The 22,646-nt window shown below is 40.7% G+C and overlaps 1 protein-coding gene across 1 annotated transcript in view; it reads left to right on the forward strand.

Moving 5' to 3' along the window:
* LOC311246928 (uncharacterized protein) overlaps positions 1 to 18,976 on the forward strand; it is a 139,983-nt gene extending 121,007 nt beyond the window's left edge. Inside the window, exons 24-30 of the mRNA XM_084337183.1 lie at positions 747 to 831; positions 1,350 to 1,496; positions 8,588 to 8,710; positions 8,921 to 9,018; positions 11,031 to 11,123; positions 13,742 to 13,856; positions 15,282 to 18,976. Of these exons, the coding sequence (XP_084193309.1) occupies positions 747 to 831; positions 1,350 to 1,496; positions 8,588 to 8,710; positions 8,921 to 9,018; positions 11,031 to 11,123; positions 13,742 to 13,856; positions 15,282 to 15,440 (820 nt within the window). The 3' untranslated portion in view covers positions 15,441 to 18,976. The remainder of the gene's footprint in view (positions 1 to 746; positions 832 to 1,349; positions 1,497 to 8,587; positions 8,711 to 8,920; positions 9,019 to 11,030; positions 11,124 to 13,741; positions 13,857 to 15,281) is intronic.
* Positions 18,977 to 22,646: the final 3,670 nt, after the last annotated feature.

Here is a 22,646-nt window from a genome sequence, read left to right on the forward strand (position 1 = left end):
CAGAAACATTGAATATGATGGTCTACATCTAACGTAAGTGGTTCTAGCATTGAGAGAGTCATTGAATATAAATATCTTGGTGTGTGGCTCGATGAGAAATAAAAGAAATTTAAGGCCCTTATTGGTAAGATACCTCCTTATACTAAATCATTATTGGAATTGTGGTACCTATGGAAACCGTTCTAGTGACTGGCTGGTCTTTAAGGTCCCTCGAGTTTGCTCGGAACAGGGTAATTCTGCATTTTGCTATGATGCCTCCAACCATTGTCAATCATGTTGTACGTGTTTTAATAGATTTGTATCCTTACTTTTGTCTCGCCTTGTTGGCTTATATGCTGTGTGATTTTATATGCCTTTTGTTGCTAATTTCTGTATGTATATTCGACATGACTGTAAATGAGGGAAACCTCAGTTGCATTTCGAGTTTAAAGGTTTGAAAATGAAAATATCTGACCTCCTCTCCCCCTACCAACCCTTTCGGTCCTTCAGATCCAGCTCTGGATTCCGCCCTTAGTGCTCTGGACACCCCTTAGTGTAAAGCTACTTTAAGTTCTAGATAAGTGCTATATACATCACATGTATTATTACGATTATTATTATTATTGTAAAAAAAATTATAAAAAAAATCCTCTATTTAGTTGCATCCATAGGACACTCATAGTCATGACCGTAATGTTATTTCAGTGTTGGCTGAATAAATCCATAGTATAACATCCATATGAAAAGGACATCTGTCTGTTTGGTAGGTCTGAGAAAAGCAGTCTGCAGAGTGAATGCCAAGCCTTACAGGAACACCAGCAGGTTCCAGAGACTGATGGACGACCAGTCAAGGTCAGTTTCCTCATCTGAATGTTGTGATTTTGGGTCCAATAAATCATGACATTTGGTTGTGTTTTATAATGTAGTTCATGTCACACTTTCACCGACTACAAGAGTTTTGAATGGTATTTAAAGGCATACCATTATTTCACTTCACCAGCCACTTGTCACATGAACAGAAAAAAAAATTTTTGACAAGGACAAAGACAGGTTTTCTGGCACCATTGTCGATCTTTTATATGAAGAAAATAAGGCACATGGCCATTATCTGCAAATTAGCCAATATGTTGTGGCTAGCTGTTACCATTTAGTTTGCAATAGGATTGTTAAAAATACTAATTTCCTATAGGTATAATTACAACAACAACAAAAAAGTACTTATCCAGGCAAGTTCACTGAGAATACATAAAGACTCAGAAGTGCGTCTTCAAGAGCCATTGTATTTGGGATGGCTTGTATATGTGCCATATTGTTATGCTTGCTCTTTTATTAAATTTATGGTGCATGATTTTTATTTGTTTGTGAGACAGGAGACTATGACTCTGGCGGGTCAGAGCGGATGGCAGGAAGTGGTGAACCAGATGCAGACAGAGAGGGTCCAGCTACACAGAGACCTGCAGCGCTGCCTCTATGAGATCCAACAGAGAGACCAACACTGCCAGCAACTGAACTTCAAGGTACAAAATACACAAATACAAGCATGTGTAGTTTTGTCTGTCAAACTCAATGTTACACATGCAGATGCTCACCAGATGATTTGATATTGACCCTGGAATTGGCATCAAAGTGACTGTCTTAACACGTTCAGTGCCACGCCTCTTACGGGAAGTTATTGCCTCATGCCACTAGGGATGGGTACCTTTCACATTTGAACCGGTACCTGTGAATCGATACCCGTACCCAACGGTACCTTCTTCGGTACTTTAGTTTCAAAAAATGTAATCTACCTACCTCAGTTGTAAAAAAATATTCCAAACTTAATATTTAATAAATAAATAATGTATTATTATTTACATCTTACTGATGTAAAGCACTTTGAACTGCAATCCCCTGTATGAAAGGTGCTATACAAATAAAGTTATTATTATTTATTTAGAACAATATATATATATATATTAGGGGTGTAACGGTACACGGAAGCCATGGTTCGGTATGTACCTCGGTATTGGGGTCACGGTTCGGTACGAGTTCGGTACAACAGGAAAAAAATATTTATAATAATTATTATTATAATTTTTTTAATTTATATATTATATTTATGATAATTATTATTATTAAATAGAATAACTTTCTATAGGCTTGCCGTGGTAGTCAGTGATACTGGTGCCATTCTGTGTTCAGGCATCCACTTGCCTACTGCCCCTTTAAACTTATCCTTGCTAAGTTTCACTTCCAGAGAGAATTTAACTTCACGACCAGACTGAATACTAGAGAACAGATGACATATTACAACAATGGCAAGGATTATTTGGATTTAAACACAGTGGAGCTCAGATGATCTGTCCGGAAAAGTATGTTTCTTCTTTTTATTTGATTGTGCCTGTGAGTCCGGCGGGGGAGAATGTTGATGTGTTTGTTGGCGCGTGTGTGTTTCTTTCCATTGGTTTCATTTGGTTAACGTTATTGGGCGAACAAGAAAACGAAAGAAAACTGTAATGACCCTGCAGCTGTTCCAATGTAAATGTGCCTTTCTCCTCCATGCACTTCCACCGCTCTGAAGTCTGACTCGGTGTGCCCGGCCACCCGCGCTGTTCTCGCACGGACCTCGCGAGTGCCTGCATGTGGGTGTGTTTGCGCTGTGGGGCGTATTCGTCGCATTGGTGCGCGTACCGCACCGTGACGGCCGTACCGTAAATTTGCGGGGACGAATACACGTACCGTTACACCCCTAATATATATATATATATATATTAGTGCTGTCAGGCGATTAAAACAATTTATCTAATTAATTACAGGATTTGTAATTAATTCATCTAATTAATCGCATTTTAATCGCATCATTTTATGCCTGATATTCTATATTCTATAATCATATTTCAAATTGCATGTGTCCAAATGGCAGAATTCAGTACTGTATCTACAAAACCTTCTGTTTAATCATCTTCCATCTATTAATTTGCTTAGATTTTTCAGGTCTGGTCAATTTGAGCATGGTGTTATTCAGTCAAAGATAAAAAAAATTAATTATTGATATTCTCATTTGGTTCATTACAATTGACTCAAAATAGATTTTTCATTCAATCAATCACAGCGCAGATTGATTGATTGAATGAAAATGTTATTAACAGATTGCAGAATGGGTACAATACAGTACGGCTCAATACACACAATTGTTAAGGTGATGCAGACCAGAGAAAGACTTTCGTCTTGTTTACATCAGGGTCCCCCATTTTCAATTCATAATGAATTGTAAGTAAGGGTGCACCTTGCACCGTGCAATCCATTCTTTGTGGATCTAGCCCACAGTATTTCTGACACTGGGAATACATTCCCTGAGATTCATAGATGTCCCTAGAATCAGATACCAAGAACATGCAAATGGACCATATTTTTAAAAAAAAGTCTGTAAATGTGTATTCTACATTCGTATGAATGAATGAGATACACAAAAAAATTATAAAAAAAGAAAAAAAATGTAATACATTTTGAGTTAATTTTCATAACGTGATAATTTGCTGTGTAATTAATTAATCTAATTAATAGCTGTGTTTTAACTGTGTGGTAAACCTGGGTGTATCAACGTTAGTTAGTAAGCAGTGCAATCTTGCTAGCTAGCGGCTTACACTAGAATTGTTGAGGTAATTTTTACCTTGCTTTTAAAATACTAGAACTATGTTTGATCCCCATATGTACTATTTCACTCATTGACTTTTCCTAAAACAGTGTTATTCACCACATTTAGGGGAGTTTGTTTTGAATTTGGATTCATTAATGATGGTTAGCAAACACATGCAGTACAATCTTGCTAGCCAACATTCAGCTTGCTAACTAACTAGCTAGTGTTGGCTAGCTTGCATTGATAGCTAACTACCAATACATTTTCACATTAGGCTGTGACATTACTTCTATACTAGTTGACATGACCAGTCTAGTCTTGTTCTACTTTTAACTATTTTGTGATTTTTCATTTTTTTTTCGTTAAATAAATTATACTAATAATAGGAACATTTGGGGTGAGACATTTTTGAAAAATCATTGGTCATGATCATTCAGATCTTCAGACTGTAGAGGAGGAAGAGGAGTGGAGAGGGGGAGGAGCCAGGAAGGCACAGAAGGAAAGAGGGAGGAGGAAGAGAAGAGGGGCGAAGATGAAAGAGGAGGAGGATAAGAGAGTAGAGGATGACTGAGGAGAAGAGTGGAGAGGAGTTAAGAAGAGTAGGAAGAGAAGACAGGAGCGGACAGGATGAGGAGAGGAGTGGAAGAGAGAACATATATCAATCCCAGTACTCATGTGTCTCAAAGTTCCAGTTCAATAAATTGTTGTTCATCTACAGCAGGGGTCCCCAAACTTTTTCCTGTGAGGGCCACATAACTTTTCCCTTCTCTGGTGGGGGCCGGGGTCAGTTTGTAACAGAAAAAGTGTGACGATCTCAGGGGTGCCTAAACGTAAACATTTATTGTTTTCCAGAAAGCCACACATAACCAAATATTAATAACCCTTTCCGGGATCTTCACAGAAAAAAAAAGTCAGGAAATAAATAATAACACTATTAATGAAATAAATAACACTATTTATGAAATAAATATACAGTACCTACAGACCACCTAGCTCTAGCTCTGTACTATTTAAAAGCACAGTGCAGGACACACTCAAAGGTTATCGCACCTCAGAGATGGCAGTGGACATGTATGACAGGACAAAGGCCATATGTAATGGCCTTGGTATTGAGGAACATACTACCAGCCAAAGGAGGAAGCAGAAAAGGATGGACGAGTATGTAGTTGAGTCATCTTGTGGCACAAGCTCAGACCTCAGCTCAGGAGATCAGCTGAGACAGACTGTTCTATCCAGTCCTCGACAGAATGCTGCAAGAGCTTGAGAGCAGGTTCTCATGAGTTGGAGAACAACTTATGAGAGGCATACAGGCATGTCATCCAGCCTCAGACCAGTTTCTCTCAGTGGAATTGCTGCAACCCCTCGCCACATATTACAATATCCATACTGCCAGAGGAGAGTATTTCCTGGCCAGGACAGGCAGAGATGCAGTCCCTACTATCCAAAGTGTCTTTCCCTCCTGGATGATAATAATAATAATAATGCATTTTATTTATAAGGCGCTTTTCAGGACACTAAAAAAAAAGTCCACAAATCGGTGAATGAAAAATGTATAGGATCAAATGAAAACTACTACTTACTAAAATGGATGTTTAAAAGTACTAAAAACCAAAAAAAAAAAAGATCAAACACTAACAAACATTCAGCACCAACAATGGGGATGCTGCCATCTTAAACAAAGAAAATCTTTATTTAAAAAAAAAAATGTAAAGCTCCGGGGCTCTAGGGGGCCGGGCCAAATGTGGAGGCGGGCCGTAGTTTAGGGACCACTGATCTACAGCTTGTTGCATTATTTCATGCATTGATATTATCAATAAGACATAATCTCTAAGCATTTACAATGTAGACTTGACTGGCACATCTTTTAAATCAAGTAAGTAGTCAGGTGTCCTAGGGGGTTGTGTGTGTGAGGGGAGGGGGGCGCAGATGGGGGCGGAAAGCTTCAGGGGCCTATAGATCATCACTTAATATGGTACCTGGAAAATCAGGAGGTAGCATGGAAAATGTTTTCAAGGCAAGCGTGGGAACCCTGTATTATCTGTATTATCTATCTGCGAGACAGCGCCAACATGCAACGAGTCGAAATTCTCCGCTATCAACTGCAAACAGGAGCAGCATCTCTGTCTGTATGTCGACTGCTCCACTGTGTGTGTCTGTCAACTATGCTTTGATCCAATCACATTCCCCCACCCACAGTCTGCGAATCAGAGGCAGAGTAGGGCGGGTCTTCACGGCTGTTAGGTTGTCTCTCAAAGTTATAATGAATCTTTTTAGAAGGCTCTGGGGCAGTGTAGCGCATATGTTTATTATATATATCTATGGTGTAGCGTATGTTAGCGGGGCTCCGTCGTCTCGAGTCTACTAGTAAGTAACTTACTCCCATGCTCGCTCGCACACACACACACGCTCTCTCTCTCTCACGCTCACACACACACACACACAGAGTGCCAATGCTTGGTTTGCACAAGCTGAACCGCTTAACGCTTGGTTTCGTTTTGCGGTAAACAAAACGTTGACGTCATCGGACTTATTTTTCTTTATATATACTTATACTTATTATTTGCATTACCGAAAATTGGCACCGTTGGATCTCACGTGAATCGATACAGGGTAGTACCAACGTGTTTCAGTCGTTACTAGGGATGTCCGATATTATCGGCCTACCGATATTATCGGCCGATATCGGCATTAAAATGTGATATCGGAAAATATCGGTATCGGTTTTCAAAAAATATATATAATTAAAAAAATAAATTACATTTCTATAACCTTTATTTACCCAGGCAAGCAAGTAAGAACAAATTCTGATTTTATTTATTGTCAAAAGTATGCATAATGTTGTGTTAATTCCACAACAGGAGATATGTAATGTTAATTGCCTGAAATTATTAAATGTTTTGGGGGGGGGGGGGGGGGGGGGGTAACCCTGCATATATCGGTATCGGTTGATATCGGTATCGGAAATTAAGAGTTGGACTATATCCAGGGAACAAAATAACTGGGCGCCCATCGCCAAATGCGTGTAGATTTACCGTCTGGCGTCTAAAAATAATAGTCTGCCCGCCAGCTGGCGTGTAATTCATATCGATACTCTTATTTTGAAAATCCTGTGCGGGTCTCATTGCCGCCCCAAGCGCAGATCCAGTCATAATATCTGGGCTCCGGCAGCTAGCAACGTTCAGGTTAATATGATACTCTTATTTTGAAAACCCTCTAGCAACTCCGCGAGTCATATGATATCCGCCCAGTCCGTGTTGTTTCTTGAAAACAGAGCAGCGTTGTAAACAGAGCAGCGTTAACACAGCAGTGCGCCTACAGGCGCGAAATAAGTCTGTGATGTTTTTTTTCTTCTCATAACGAGTCCAATGCAGCTACATGCTTTGCACCGTCGCCATTCCTTTATGCCCACATCGCCCGAAATTAACGTTTATGTACCAATCACTACAACGTTAACGTCAGCTAACAAGCTAATCCTGATGATTAGACGAGGCAGAGCCACAGTAAACAGCACTGAGGAAAGGGAAATGGGGGGGGGGGGCACTCTCCCCTTCCCTGTGTGTGTGTGCATGCGTTTGGAAAGACGACGGAGTCACTAGTCAGGACTCGGGACAGGAGTATATTATAGTAAACTGAGGATTACTGATGATGGACAGATAATGTTGATATTCAAATATAAAAATGTTTGAGAGGAGTGGAAGTTTGAAGACAGACTACAATATGATGCGGGGGTGGTGAGTTGAAACACAGTGTGTGTGTGTGTCCCGACCCCACTTCTATGTTTCAATAAATTATTTGCATTTAAAACTATTAACGCTGACTCATTCCTTCAGTCCACTCAAAATGATGCTAATATTCCTTATGTTGTTTATGATATTAATTGAAAATAGCATATGAGAGTATTATATGTAATAATAACACATGGCGATATACTAAAAAGCTATTTATAATTTTTGGCTAGTAAAAAATCTGCCCGGCTGGTATTTTTTTAAATCAAAAAGTTAAGTTTGTTCCCTGACTATATCGGTATCGGTAAAAAAGCCAATATCGAGCATCCCTAGTCGTTACCTTTGCATTCCCACTATGCATTTTTCAGGCAACACACAGCTCCCTGAGATTGAATAGCGTATTAACACATTGAGTGCCACGCCCCTTCCAGGAAGTGACCACTTCCGTGCCGTCCATTAAACCCATGTAAACGTAGTTGTACTTTGTAGACCTAAACCTATATTTTATAGTATAGCTATGGGTCTAATAACGCCGTCGAGTCTCATTGAGCTGCTTCTGGTCAACGTGCAAAAAACAGATTATTTTTTCATCCGTACATTTCCGTTTTATACCGTTTTGAATATGAACATAGTCCGGCCGCTTCTGAGCAATTCCAGGGAAAAGACACAAACAGCGTTTTTGTGTAATTCAATAAACATGATGTCATTTTTCGCCTGATTATCGGATCTTCCTGAAATCAACGCTAGATCATCACTATTATCCTTTGTCGTGCACGCATGCAATGTGATTTAGACCGGCGGTGGGCGGTATAATACCGTCTGCCAGCTCAGACACACTCAGAACAGTATGCACAAGGTGCCCCGCTGAATTCTGAATGGCAATAGATAATAAAAGAAATACCGTGACAGAAACGTAGATCTACGTTTCCGGCACTCAACCGTCGGGCGACAGAAACGTAGATCTACGTGAACGGCAGTCAATGTGTTAAAATTGAGAGTCTTCGTTTATGGCACTGAACGGTTGAGGCACAGAAATGAGAATTCTCGTTTTTGGCAATTAATGTGTTAATGTCAGACAATGTCACTCCAGGTGATACCAATTCACAATGTCAGAATACTTCAAAGGCATTTCAATAAAGGGGCGACAAAAGTTACTGTCAGCACATGGACATGTGTCAGCAGATGTGCTTATTTATTCCAAAAGTGTCCTTTCCCCCCTTTTTCTTCTTCTACTCCAACCTCACCTGCTGTTATCACCCCCTCCTAGCTGCAGCAGGCAGTGGAAGAGAAAGAGGGCGTGGCAGCCCAGCTGAAGGCGGTCTCTCAGACCTTGAGGGACACCCAGAATCGCTGCTATCTGCTGGAGAGCCAGATCCAGGGTCAAGCATTGGTAAGGGACAACAAAAGTAACTTGCTAAACGTAAACATTTAACATCCTGCTTTTTTGTGAAATATTGTTAGAATTTGCCCCATTTCAGTCAATTCATAGTTGAATGGTATTCTTGAGGACAAATGACGGCTATATAGTTAAGAGATTTGAATGGGGTGATGAAGTCACCGGTGGGGGGCCTGTTATATATAGTAGTGTCTCTACCAGCAGGGGTCAGTGTGTGTTGAGGTCCCACCTGGAGCCCCGCAGGAAAGGAGCAACCACCTTGTCACCACTGAAACCACAGAGGGCAGCCAACTCCAAGACAGGTGAGGAGACTGACCGTTCTTCTGTGAATCTATCTTGTGTGTGTAAATATTTTTTTTTTTAAATAAAGAGTCAACACGTCCATATTGCAGAGACTGTGGCATTGCTATGGTGACGGCATGCACACACCAACACCATTCTTCAAGTTGCTTTGACCGCAAGAACTACGAATGACCTGACGTCCGCGGACACTGTATGCACCATGAATACAGTGAACGCTGAAATATAGTAGGAGTTGGCTTTAACAATGTTGTGTATTGTCTTGCCATCATTTGTTATATTTAGTAATTTAGCAAGTTCTGAACAACAAGCCAGGAAGGGTACAACTCTGGCAGCTAAGGGTAAGTGATATTGATCATCAAACGGTGTTGAACTTGAGTGCTACACTCTTGAGTGCATAGTACACATATTAGCATAGTAGGTATTAGTATAGGCATAGATTACTTGGTAGCAAAGTAAATAATAGTAAAACAAATAAAAAATTAAAACATATATATATATATATTAAGGCTGTCAAAGTTAACGCAGTATTAACGCGTTATCGCTCGATTCTATTAACGCCACTATTTTTTTAACTCACAATTAACTTTAAAAAAAGGGAAAAAAAATGTCTATTTTTTTTACTAGACTTCACTCAGGTGTATTATTGATGCTCTTATTGATACTATGTTTGTTTCTGAAGTGTGTGTGAGAGATATATATAGAGAGAGAGGGGGGTGAGAGATGAGGAAGGGGCAAGAGAGCTGGGAGAGTGTGTGTGAGAGAGAGGGGGGGGGGGTGTGATTAATCAGCCCTTGTGTGGGTGAACAAGTTCCAAACGTTTTCTTAACCCCCTATTATTTCATGCACACTTTATTCATTGTTTTAAATTATTATTTTCTTAAGTTATTTTGTGCATCACTCTGTTTTGAATTTGATGCAAATTTGCAATGCATGAGGGTCATCCTTTTGTGTTAAATGGCTGCATAAAGCAAGCATTTGTTGACTCATGTTGATAAGAGAATTAAAACTTGGAACTTGAAAAAGATCCGTTTAAGGTAGATAAATTGTTTTACTATGGACTAACTATGGACAATCATGCGATTAATCGCGATTAAATATTTTAATCGATTGACAGCACTAATATATATATATATATATATATACCGTAATTTTCTGACTATAAGGCGCACCTGAATATAAGCCACAGCAGCTAAATTGAATGATGTGTACATATATAAGCCGCACTGGACAATAAGCCGCAGGTGTTTTAATGTTTAATTACCATATGTAAGGGTTCGTGCACAGAGGGGTTTGTCGGGAAAGAGATGGCTGTTTGAGGAAGCTCCCATTTATTAACATTTCAACAAACAAGTTGCATATTTGCATAACGTATTCAAGTGTTACCATTTAGTGCAATAGTAGCTACATAACATGTACTGTGCTGTGTAAACTGTACTGTATCACATAGCGTTTCAGACACACAAACTTTTCAACTTTCAAACTTAAACGCTTAAACTTAAACGCTCCCACCGCACGTACCGGCAGTGATCTCCTCTTCATCACGCAGCAGTCCAGCCTTTCGGAACCTGTTGGTGATCGTGGATGTTTTGACACTCCTCCACGCTGTCAGGATCCACTCGCAAACTTGAGCGAAAGTTGCTTTTCGCATGCGACCAGTTTTGGTGAATGATTTATCGCCGCTAGTCATCCACGCCTCCCACTGAACGCACAAACTGTCTCGCTCTCGTAATGTCTGACCGGCCATAGAGCCCATAGAGTTAAAGGTGGTGGAATGTAACCTGTAAAATCCATAGATTTAGGCGGTCCCCTAGTGACCGTTAGCTGTAAAGATCCATAGATTAGCCGCACCGTTATATAAGCCGCAGGGTCCAAAAATGGGAAAAAAGGCGCGGCTTATAGTCTGAAAATTACGGTAGATAATATGCTGTATGTTACACATTTCTTTGAGCGTTGGGCTCCTAAGTGTGGTTGTGCGGGCTCTAATGCTCAGCTGTGTGTATCTGTGTTGCAGGCTGCTGGAGGTGGAGCAATGTCTGACAGAGGAGAGAGCCAGGAGAGAGGCAGCTGAAGAGGCTCTGAGTGTGGCTGAGGACCGGGAAAAAAGGTCAGACCCAACATAACCCCCTCTGTCTTCCCCAACCTTTCCTACAATAAAATCATGCTTCGCATCTAGGGCCCCCAACTCCCCTTTAACACTTTCACTGCCACTCACGAGATATCTCGGAATTATTAATATCTCGTTGAAAGCCACTCACGAGATTTCTCGGATTTTTTTTTTTTTTTTTTTTAGCGATCTGAAATCATATTGCATCACGCGAGCCTACCCTAGTATACCCGAGTGCCGCCGGCGATCAGATGTGGAAAAAAGCGCCCCCTATCGTCTCCCAGATGACATAAGGGATTTTGGAATGGACTCAATGAAAATGGATGGGGGAAAAAATCCTGTACTCCACATTTTCCAGTCCACTGATGCAGCCGGAGTACCAGGGTTCATTCAGGGGGCTCTGAGCCCCGCGGAATCATGTACTGCACTGTACACACGTTGGATCCATACACTTATCGATTTTTTCGAATGGTGATCAGGAATTGGAATATACCAGTTGGATACCATCTGATGTCCGGTAAGGAATCTATGTTATCAGTGTTAGGATAATCAGACTCATTTTGATGAAGATATAGGCTGTTTTGTGAAATGGGCTCTATCGGTTTTACTGAAAAAATCCATGAGGAAATGAACACGGCGATTATCCGTGCGCGGCTTGAATGGGCGTGCGTGTATGTATAATATTGATCATCTAGCGTTTATTTGAAAACGATTCATAAATAGGCCGACAAATATCAACGTTCTGGAATATTCCAGTAAAAGACGATTATCATAGAATGCCCCAGAATGGACTGTTTTTTACCTCAAAACGGGTGCTTTTCAAAATGCTCTCAAACGGAAATGAAGCGATAAAAAACCAATCTGCCTTGACAGCACTGACTGGAAAAGGATTCTTTGATAAGCGACGGGCAGATTAGACACATAGCCATAATTTAAAACATAGATTAGGCGATATTAACGATAACATTAAAGTGGATGGTGGCATTGAAGCGCTAACTCTGGCGCCACCTCGTGGCATAGAAAGTGTTAAGGGCCCCCACAAATGGGACATTTATGAATTAATTAATAAATTAATAAAATCGGTGCGACTTCCGGAGTGAGAGCTCTCCGCCACTCCGGGCCGCTCAGTGCACACGATCACACAGAAACTGATGTAATATACATGTAGTACAATGCCAAAGCAACAGGTGGCGATGTACAAACATGAAGGCCATTTTCAACCAATGAGAAGGGTGAACCGTCACTACACATCCTGCTAAGTCAAAGCAGAATCCGCCATCTTTAAATCACCTGTCGGGACCTCGGGCGAACGCAACATTTATTTTCAGTGAGAAACAAACAAAGTCCAATTTATAAAAAAAAAATATATAAAAAAAAATATATATATAAAAAAAAAAAAAACATTCACTGTGTTCTACCTCATTTATTGATGAAACGAAACCAACATCAACACAATGTACCACCAAGAGCGGAGTTTATGTCTCAAAAAGCGAGAGACTAAACCTAATGCTGTTGTTGTTGTTAGCTTACATGCTAACGTGAATGGGATCGACCATAGCATTGCGGCTAGGCTAGCTAACAGCTAGTTGAATGGATACACGTTATTTAACATTGCAGAATGGGTACAATACGGCTCAATACAAACAGTTGTTAAGGGGGGGTGCAGAGTCATCAACACAATGTACCACCAAGAGCGGAGAGTTTGTCTCTCAAAAAGCGAGAGACTAAACCTAACGCTGTTGTTGTTAGCTTACATGCTAACGTGAATGGGATCGACCATAGCATTGCGGCTAGGCTAGCTACCATTGCTTAGTACAGCAGCTAGTTGAATGGATAAACGTTATTTAACATTGCAGAATGGGTACAATACAATATGGCTCAATACAAACAATTGTTAAGGGGCCCAGGGGGTGCAGACTGTTGTAGTTTGGTCAAATCAAGCTAATTTACATCATGCTCCAAAAAAAATCTGCTGAGCGAGCTGTGGAGCGGGGAGCGCTTGATTCGAAAATGAAGGTGAGCGGTGAGCGGAGCGGAGAGCAACTTGGGGGGGGGGGGGGGGGGGGGGCGGGCCAACATGAGCGAATGAGAGCGGAACCAGACGTCTAGAGCGAAGAGCATGCTCTGTTGATTACTGATGAATTTTTCACTTTTGGTCAATGTTAGCATGGTGTTATTCACCGTCAAAGATCAAATAAAATAAAAATGTATAATCTATATTCTCCTTTGGTTCATTACAATTTACTCGAGCATAGTAACAGACACAATATTCCTGACACTGGGAATACATTCCCTGAGGTCCATATGTCCAGGAACATGCAAATGGGATATGTAGAAGTGGAGCAATCTTCCATTTACTTGGGTATGTACTTTTAGGCAAATTGTCTGAAAATATGGCTAGGGCTTAACAGGTTAACTATGCCTAGTGACTTTCAAGGAGTATTTTTCCAGCCCTTTTCAACATCAATGGCAATGTGAGAGGTAGTCTGAGATCTACTAAAACATACACTTTATACACCTATGAACATGAAGTTGGGGGCAATATCTGGTAATGGTGAGAAGTCATAATTACACTCATGGTCCATTTTTAGCTCATCGGAATATCCTTTTTTCTGCAGTCTTAGTTCCAGCCCGTCCAGAGCCAGTCAGAGGGACTTCACCATCCAGCTAGACGCAGAGGAGGAGTGGGAGGCCCTCATTCTCAACCCCAACCAGCCCTTCCTCACACGCAAGGTATGCACCACAGTTTGCTGATTAATTTATCATTGATCATTTAAAGGAAATCTAAAATAGAATTCACTGAGTCTCAAATGTGTTGAAAGATGAAAAAGTGGCTCCTTAAAGCACCACTGTCATTTCGATTTCTTGTCATTCCCAGAGATTGTCCCTGTCTTCATCTAATTTTGTGTTCATAAGCACATGTATGTGTTCGTAGATCTGAGATCTTAAACTCCAGCACATAAGCTAAATCTGATGCCGGGTGAGCGCTGTATTTTTCTCTAGTAGAAATATAGTTCAGCTGACCTGATTAAATGCCATTCACACTGTCAATGATGTTGAAAAGTGGTGTAAAAAATACTCTTCAGACCTGAAAGTTGGTAGGCAAAGGAACAAGCCAGTGATAGTTAGAGAAAGTAAACACTTTGAAGTGCATAAAAGTGAATTAATGAACCATGCCTAGCGACTTTAAAATGACATCACAGTTTTGAGTCTTTGCTCTGATTTCCAGCTTAGGGAGACAGTTGTCTATATTTATTTCATTTAATTACATTTCAAACCTTTATTTAAACTCGAAAGGCAACTGAGGTTTCCCTCATGTACAGTCACGTCGAGTGTACATACAGAGTTGAGCAAAACATAGAGTTAAGCAAAGAAAATAAAACATATACAATCATAACAATTAAGGATAACAATCAATTAAAACATGTACAACTTGATTGCCAAAGGTTTTAAACTCTGCAACAGAGGGGAGAATCTCGAGCCTGTTGGGAGTTCATTCCATGAGCTAGGGGCATCATAGCAAAATGCAGATTTACCCTGTTCTGAGCTAACTAGAGGGACCTTAAGGACTAGCCAGTCACTAGAACGGGTTCCATAGGTACCGAAATTCCATTCCAATAATGATGTAGTATAAGGAGGTAGCTTACCAACGAGCCTTAAAAATTAACCAGTGTTTGTCTCCAGGCGAGGGCAGAATGATATACAGAGTCCAAGGATGTAAGGGTTGAGGCCACAGCATGCCTATAAATTACATCACCATAGTCCAGGACTGATAAGAGAACTGCTTCGACAACTCTCTTCCTACTAATCAAAGGAAAGCTAACTGTTTCTGTATACAAAAACTATTTTCTGTCACAACTCGGAGGTAAGGTTGTCCACATGGAATTTAAATGTAAATCACACCAAGACATTTATATTCAGTGACTTATAGATATTGACTTCACTGTCCAAGATCATTGGAATAGCACAATGTAAATTTAGTTTTAGGGTAGTGTGGATTTTCCCTTTAACCAGGCAGGTAAATTTACACCAAATTCTTGTTCAGCTCCTGTAACTTGTTTAGTTTTGAATTTTGACTTCTGGATTATTATTGTACCTTATTTCATTTAGAATCCTTTTGTGTGATTGTTTCTGAATGTGGGATGTGTTTTCTCCCAGGTAAAAGGTGGGGTGCTGGCTTGTCAACGTTGGCTTCGAGGCAGAAGCCTGTACTGCTCTAAGCTGCTGACAACCCGAGCTCGTTCCCGGTACTTCTTTCTGGCCTACCTGCTCACACTACATGTGATCATCCTTATGTGCCTCACCGGCGCCCTCTAGCCTCTAACACTGGGAAATACACCAATTGAGAGATAATGTCATCCTTGAAACTATAGAAACTCCCCTCTAGAAATTCCTTGTGGGATTTCCTCAAAGTAGGAATGACTGGAATTTATATACATATATATGAATAGATGGTCATATTTACAAAGTAATAAATTGCATCTGATTTTGTTCACCCTGATTTCAGTCAGCGTTAAGATTATATTGTTTTCTCTGAACATTAGAATGATCTGAATTCCCCCTGGCATTAAGATTCAATATGGGCGATCTGATCACAAGTAGACGGCTCTACGTACATCAGTTCACACCTTGCATTAGAATGTGTCTCCACATGCATCTCGAGTGACCGCTCAATATACAAATAAGCATATCTACTAAAAACACTTGTGTTTCCATTACAATTTACACTGTGAGATCCCTTAGATTTAAAAGTATTTTAGACAGACTTCTCTCTCTCTCTCTCTCTCTTGTAAACTACCTTCACATTTGAAATGAATAAGGAGGGAGATGATCTGCGTACAGTGCATATTACAGGTAGGTGACACCTCGCCTGCATTCTGCATAAATTGAGCTTCCCAACATTGAGAATGAAGGGGCATTAGACTAAATAACCTGCTGGCCAGTTATTTAAATTTTATGCACTGCTCATCTTGATTCCCTCTCTCTCTCCCCCCTCCTCTCGTTCCCTCTTATCAACTACCTTCATGTTTGAAATAAATAAGGAGGGAGATATCTCATTGTGGATATTTGCAGACACCTCGCCTGCATTCTGCATGAATTTTGCTTTTCCGTTATCCAAATTACCTGAAATCTGGGAAGATATGAGTCGGATAATAAAACCACTCTCCAGGCGATACCAATTTACATTTAGTATCTCTTAGGATCTACAAAAATGTATTAGGCTTATCTCATGAAATCACATAGCATTTCCCTTGCGTAGGCTATTCATTCCATACTCCAAATTGCCACTCAACATTAACTCTAGTCTTTATAAACTCCTCACAGCTTTTACAATAATACCCGTATGAATGAATGTATCTACAGAACGAAAATCACTCTTGAGAATTTGTGAACGGTGGGGATGAACAAACATCCCTAATTTAGCCTATATATAAAGCCAGCATATGCAATTTGAGAACCAACTGGAAATGGGAAAAAGACGGAAGAAAGGGAGAGAAGATACTTTCACCATCTCTGTGTTCAGCATAAAATTATATAGACAAAAGTTAATAGACACGACTGACGACTCCAGGAGGAATGACACAGTTGACTAGTAGGTGGTCCTTCAATGTGGCCCAGGAAACATTTGCATACACATTGCTAACAGTGGCCATATGTGGCCCAGACCACCTCCAAATGTGGTCTGAGCGATCAGATCTCAATGCATCTTGGGTGCATTCACACCTGTCCACTTGTGATTGGATTACCCAGATCGGATCTTAATGCCAGGTGGAAACAGTCAGACTGGTAAATCCAGTCTTACAACATAGAAAGCCTGACTAAGCCTGCTCCTCGCCTCCTCTCTGATCTTCCTGAAAAAGAGAATACTTTACCCCTTCTGTGTTTTCAGATCTGTGTAAGTAAAGTAGATCAAGCAGATTTAGAAAAGTGATGCATCAAGCAGAAGTTATTGAATTTATAATTCATATGAAAGCCTGAGAAGGCTCATTAAGCCATAACACACTACAGTTTCAATGACTTTTTTTAACTGCTGCCTAATTTTGTCCCCTTTCTTTCCTCAAAGCAAACACCCCCTCCCTTCTTCCAACCTCCAAATGCTTAACATTCATACACAAACGTTGGCACCAGCAGGTGCCTTCTTCAGTAAATGGCTGTGCCAGGACTTCCTTCTCTGGCTTTGTACCACGCACATATACTTGCTGCTGAGTTAAATCTATGCACTGAAACCCCCCAACTATGGGTCTGTAATCATCTCATGAATCATTAACACCTCTTCCTGCTGCCCTATTTCACTATGATGTTACCATGTGAACAGAACATTTCATGGAAGGTGGGTTAGCTAGTCAAAATGAACGGGGATTGTGCCTTTGTTAAGCTGCTGTTCAGTCTAAGACGATGCTTAGATATGACGTTTTATCAACTGATTTTACGATCGTTACAACTAACGTGAAGAGCATTCGTTAGAATTAGACTATTCCAATCCGATTTGGATGCAGCTGTTTTTTGTTTTCAGTGAGTAGCGTGTTCCCGCCTCTCACCTGATGGCACTACATGTTCTCTTTACACGGCAACTTGATAGTGAAACAGGGCAATTCACCGTTGACCTCTAAACTGTAGGGCGTGAAGTTATTTATCCCCCTCTTATAACATAATTGAATGCTCTCACAGCACCCACACAACTGGGGCATAAATGTTGCAGATTATTTTATTTACCCTTGAAAGTGTACGTTGTTCTTATCATGGTGTGCAATTGGAAAATGTCCTACACAAACTAAGAGGATGTTAAAGTATGTATGTGTTTAACAGTATGCTGTATGTACATGTGTGTCACCAGAAGGTATACTACTGTACAGTATGTGTGTATTTATTTATGTATCTATGTAAGTAAAGTCCTTCTGCTTGAATTATTTGTTAATGTACATTTCTACGGCTGATCGGTTACAGAGATTTGTCACGATTGATCTCTTATAAAGACAGGATTTTCACAACATAAGGTTGACAAGCTTCCCAAATGTACCTTGGGATGAAAAACCATACAACTTTCTTTTTATGTTTTCAGAGGAGCATTGTTTTCAAACTTAATTTGTCTAAAGATGGGAGTGTTCTTCGTTCATAGTTGAAGGCAATGGAGGTTGAGTACTTTCTTGTGATATCACATTCACACTCCCAAGTGATTTTATTTGACAATCTGCAATCTACAACTGCAAATACATGGGCTGTCCAAAATAAAATTCAAAACGAGGGTTATATGGTTCTTCAGGGTTCAAATAACAACTTTGACATGATTGTGTTGTGACTTGTATTCAGTTTCATTCAATAACTTTAAAACGGGGGGTGGGGGCGGGAAACATTAAGAACACCTGAATATGAAAGCTGTGTGTCTCACTTTGTGTTCCCCTGCTGAAATAAAGGTTATGAAATTGAATAAGCTAAGGAAATCCTAGATTATTATGAAAGGAGTTATTTGTACAGTGCATTTTCTGTATCGAGGCAGAAAGAGAGTTTAAAATGTGGTGAATGGTGTTTGTTTGCTGAGTTCATCGACACAATATTGTGAATAATGTCTACTGAATGGTGTGGTACTTTAGTCCTGATGTTCTGTATATAGGGTTGTGATTGAAGTACATAAAATCAACTGAATCTATTTATGAAAACCATATAACTACTGAAAGCGGTTGAGATGTCATATTTTCTACACAGGCTCTATTTTTTAAAGAGTTAATGAACAGCGATACTATTGCCATTTTGATGACAATAAGGCTTAATTGTGTGCAATACTGTGAGGGCAACTTTTCCAGATGAGTTGTTGCCGTCTTGAAAGATTTTAATAAAAACAATTGATTTTTTTTTCCTATTGCTTGTTGATGTGATTTATTGTGTTCACATGGTGTACAGTTTACATTGTAGTAGTGGTAGTAGATGGAGCTAGTAGAAGTTTATCCCTTGCTCGCTTTGTTGTACACAATTGTAAGTCGCTTTGAGTAAAAGTGTTTAGCTAAATGACTCAACAGACATTTGAAATGCAGTAGAAGTAGTAACAGTCATTACCAGACTGAACAGTGATCATAATGTCAGCTTTTATTAAAACCTGTATGTTGCATTTTAATAATAATGCATTTTATTTGTATAGTGCTTTCTCACATACTCAACGATGATTAAAAAAAAAAGATTAAAAAAAAAAAGGAAACGAAGTATACAGTATATGACATAGTTTGGGAGAGCATTCCACGGGTGAGGGCCAGCAGAGGAGAATGCTGTCACCATAGTTCAGAGTCTAGTTATGGGGATAATAAGGAGGCCTGAGTCAGATGAACCGAGTGGGCATGACAGTATGATGTATGAGTTCCGACCGGTAGAACAGTATGGCTGGATGAGTTCAGACAGGTAGGTATAGTATTGATGGATGAGTTCAGACAGGTAGGTACAGTATGGATGGATGAGTTCAGACAGGTAGGTACAGTATGGATGGATGAGTTCAGACTGTTAAGCCAGGTAGATGCAGTATGGCTGGATGAGTTAAAACAGGTAGGTACAGTATTGGTGGATGAGTTCAGACAGGTAGGTACAGTATGGATGGATGAGTTCAGACAGGTAGGACAGTATGATGGATGAGTTCAGACAGGTACATACACAGGCGAAGCCAGTAGGGACCCCCAGAGGGTTAACAGAATGTACTCAACAGCAGCGGAACTGCAACCCCCCCTCTGCCTTAAACTATCAATGGATGATATGAAATGACAGTAGGAAACCCCCTTAGGGGCCCCATGCCACTAAAAAATTTAAACTAAAAACCTTCATGTGAAACGGAAACTTTGAGCCAGCATCAGGACCAATCATGTTTTTCCAGCGGTCATCCCTATGTTCCCCGGGTTCTATGTTCCCTGTTTTTTTCAACAAAAAAAGAGTTCTAAGTTCCTCCTGAAAAAAGGGTTCTATGTTCCCCGGTCCTGCCCGCTCCCGGGGGAAAAAAGGGTTCTATGTTCCCCGCTGAAAAAAAGGTTCTCTGTTCCCCGGTCCCGCAGACCGCTCGTAAGTCTACCGGTGGCAAAGCCCCAAGGAAGCAGCTCGCCACCAAGGCTGTCCTTAAGAGCGACTGCCCAAATGTAGCGTTCTGTCATACCGTCATTGAAGAATGAGGAGAGTTTTATGTTTCTTTTGTGTCGTTTAATTCCAGACTCAACCGTTACATACAGGTCCAAAACACTTCGCTTGTTGTGAACACACACTGTTCTCTCACGTGTAGCGTGTAACCAATGACAACAACATAACTTCCGGTGCCCCTCCTATATATCCCAGGGGGAAACAACAGTTTCATATATCGCGCTATCGGCAAATGTCCGTCAGTCACTAGAGTATTTTTAAGTGTTATTGATTGTACGGTGTACCACAGTTTCATATTAATGTACCGTTTAATATTAACTCATTCAGCGCCAGACCCGATGATAGTTGGGTTAACTCACCATCGCTTGAGCGCCAATCACGAGTATAGTCTGGTTTTAATCGTTTTTTTTTTTTTTTTAATCCACTTTTTCTCCCATTTTCTATATTTTCTCCCATCCCAATTTCGTATCATCCAATTCAACCCTCCCCTGTCACGGACGCTGTTTCTTGCCTCCCACAAGCCGGCTGCAATGTGGACTAAGTCATACATAGCACAAGTCCCCTCCGGTACTTGAGGTAACAGCAGTCGCATCTTTTCACCTGCGCAGCTCGATCTCTCAGTGGCGAGGAGTAACGCGTGGGAGGCTCACGCTGCCCCCGACACTTCCTGATTCTACTGCGCAGGCGCACCAACCGACCTGTAGGAGTCGCTGTCCACAACGCCCGATCCCCACCCATCAGTTTCCCACCCCCTAATACGGCCAATGTGTATTAGTACGGACGACCAGCTAAACTGAAAGCAAATGTGGAGCGCTGGGCTCGAACTGACGAGCCCAGCGTCTCCAGCATTTCGTGGTGAGCGCCTTGCCCACTATGCCACGTAGCCGCCCTAATCGTTATTTCTTTTATTAGCGATATCCATTAATTTTCATCCATCCAGCCTGATGTTATCGTTGGGAATGGGTCTGAGCTCGCAAAAGGGCAAATACCGCCGCCTACGCATTCCAGCTGGTATTGCACCCCATTGGGAATGGTGTAGTTTCTTTTCTGGGACGATCCGAGCCGTGCGGGCGGGGTTTAAATACTCAGGTGAGGTAGGCCTCAACAACGATGGCATGGAACAGTAACCCCGCCCGTCAGTGTGTAACGGTCGGTAATGTGGTACGGACCTCCACAAGCAGTATTTGGAATGGCGATCAGATAATTGGATTATTTCTTTTGCATTACATCAGATACAAGGTAAGAACACTATATATAAATTTGATCGTTGATCTGATATTTATTTCTACCCCGATCGACGCTGTCTCTGTGTGTGTATGTGTGGCTGTGTGCCGTTGGTGGCAGGAGGGGGGGGGAGCCCCGCGGTCCAGGGCTCTTTTCAATCTTGCACGAGGAAGGATAATAATGATGATCTAGCGTTGATTTCAGGAAGATTCGATAATCAGGCGAAAAATTACGTGTTTTGTGTATTCCACTAAAGGGCTATTATCACGTCTTTTCCTGGGATTACTAGAAATCACAAACTATACTCTTATTCAAAACGGTATAAAACGGAAATGTACAGATGAAAAAACGATCCGTTTTGTACATGTTGACTGGAAGCAACTCACTGACAATTGACAGGTGTATTAGACCCATAGATATAATATAAGATATATTTTAAGCACTCGCAAGTGAACAAAGCGCCCCATTGACTTACAGTGCTGGCGTAATAGCGCCCTTTGGCGCCCCAACCCGTGGTGCAGAATGAGGTAATGTACTTATATACAGGCATTTATATACAGGTAAGGTAAACAAAGTCGAGGAGTTCAGAGAGATATTGGCACAATGCGAGGTCAACTAATTTATTTATTACACAATACACCACATTATCAAACTGAGTAAGTAAAATTTTACTCAGTTTGAGTAAAATCTATACTCAGTTTGAGTAAAATTTACTCTGCGAAATTTACTGTGCACACACGGCTGGATAATTTCTCATCGATTCTCTCTTATTTTTGTGGAAATAATTGTAAATAAACAATAAATACTGTGTTCTGTTTAGTACGTTCCATACCTTTGTGAGTGCTTTTTTTCCATGCAATGAAGATATCATTATTGTTTAAAAGGATCCCCATTAGCTGCCACCTAAGTGGCAAGCTATAGTCTTCCTGGGGACAACACATAACAATACATGAGATACATATGACAATCACAATTCACTTAATTAACACATTGACCGCCAGGGGTTGTGCCCATCTTATACCACTCTCTGCCACCGTTAACACTTTGAGTGCCACAGACGTGTATTGTCGTCTTATCATGCCCCCCGTTGAGTGCCACCGACGCGAATTGTCATTTGATTTTTTTATTAGCAATCTGAATTCATATATCATCAACCGAGTCTCCCGTTGGTACAGCAGACCCTCGGAGCTCAGATGG

The sequence above is a fragment of the Notolepis coatsorum genome (genome assembly GCF_963971535.1).
Source record: "Notolepis coatsorum genome assembly, chromosome: 20".
Taxonomy (NCBI): Eukaryota; Metazoa; Chordata; class Actinopteri; order Aulopiformes; family Paralepididae; genus Notolepis; species Notolepis coatsorum.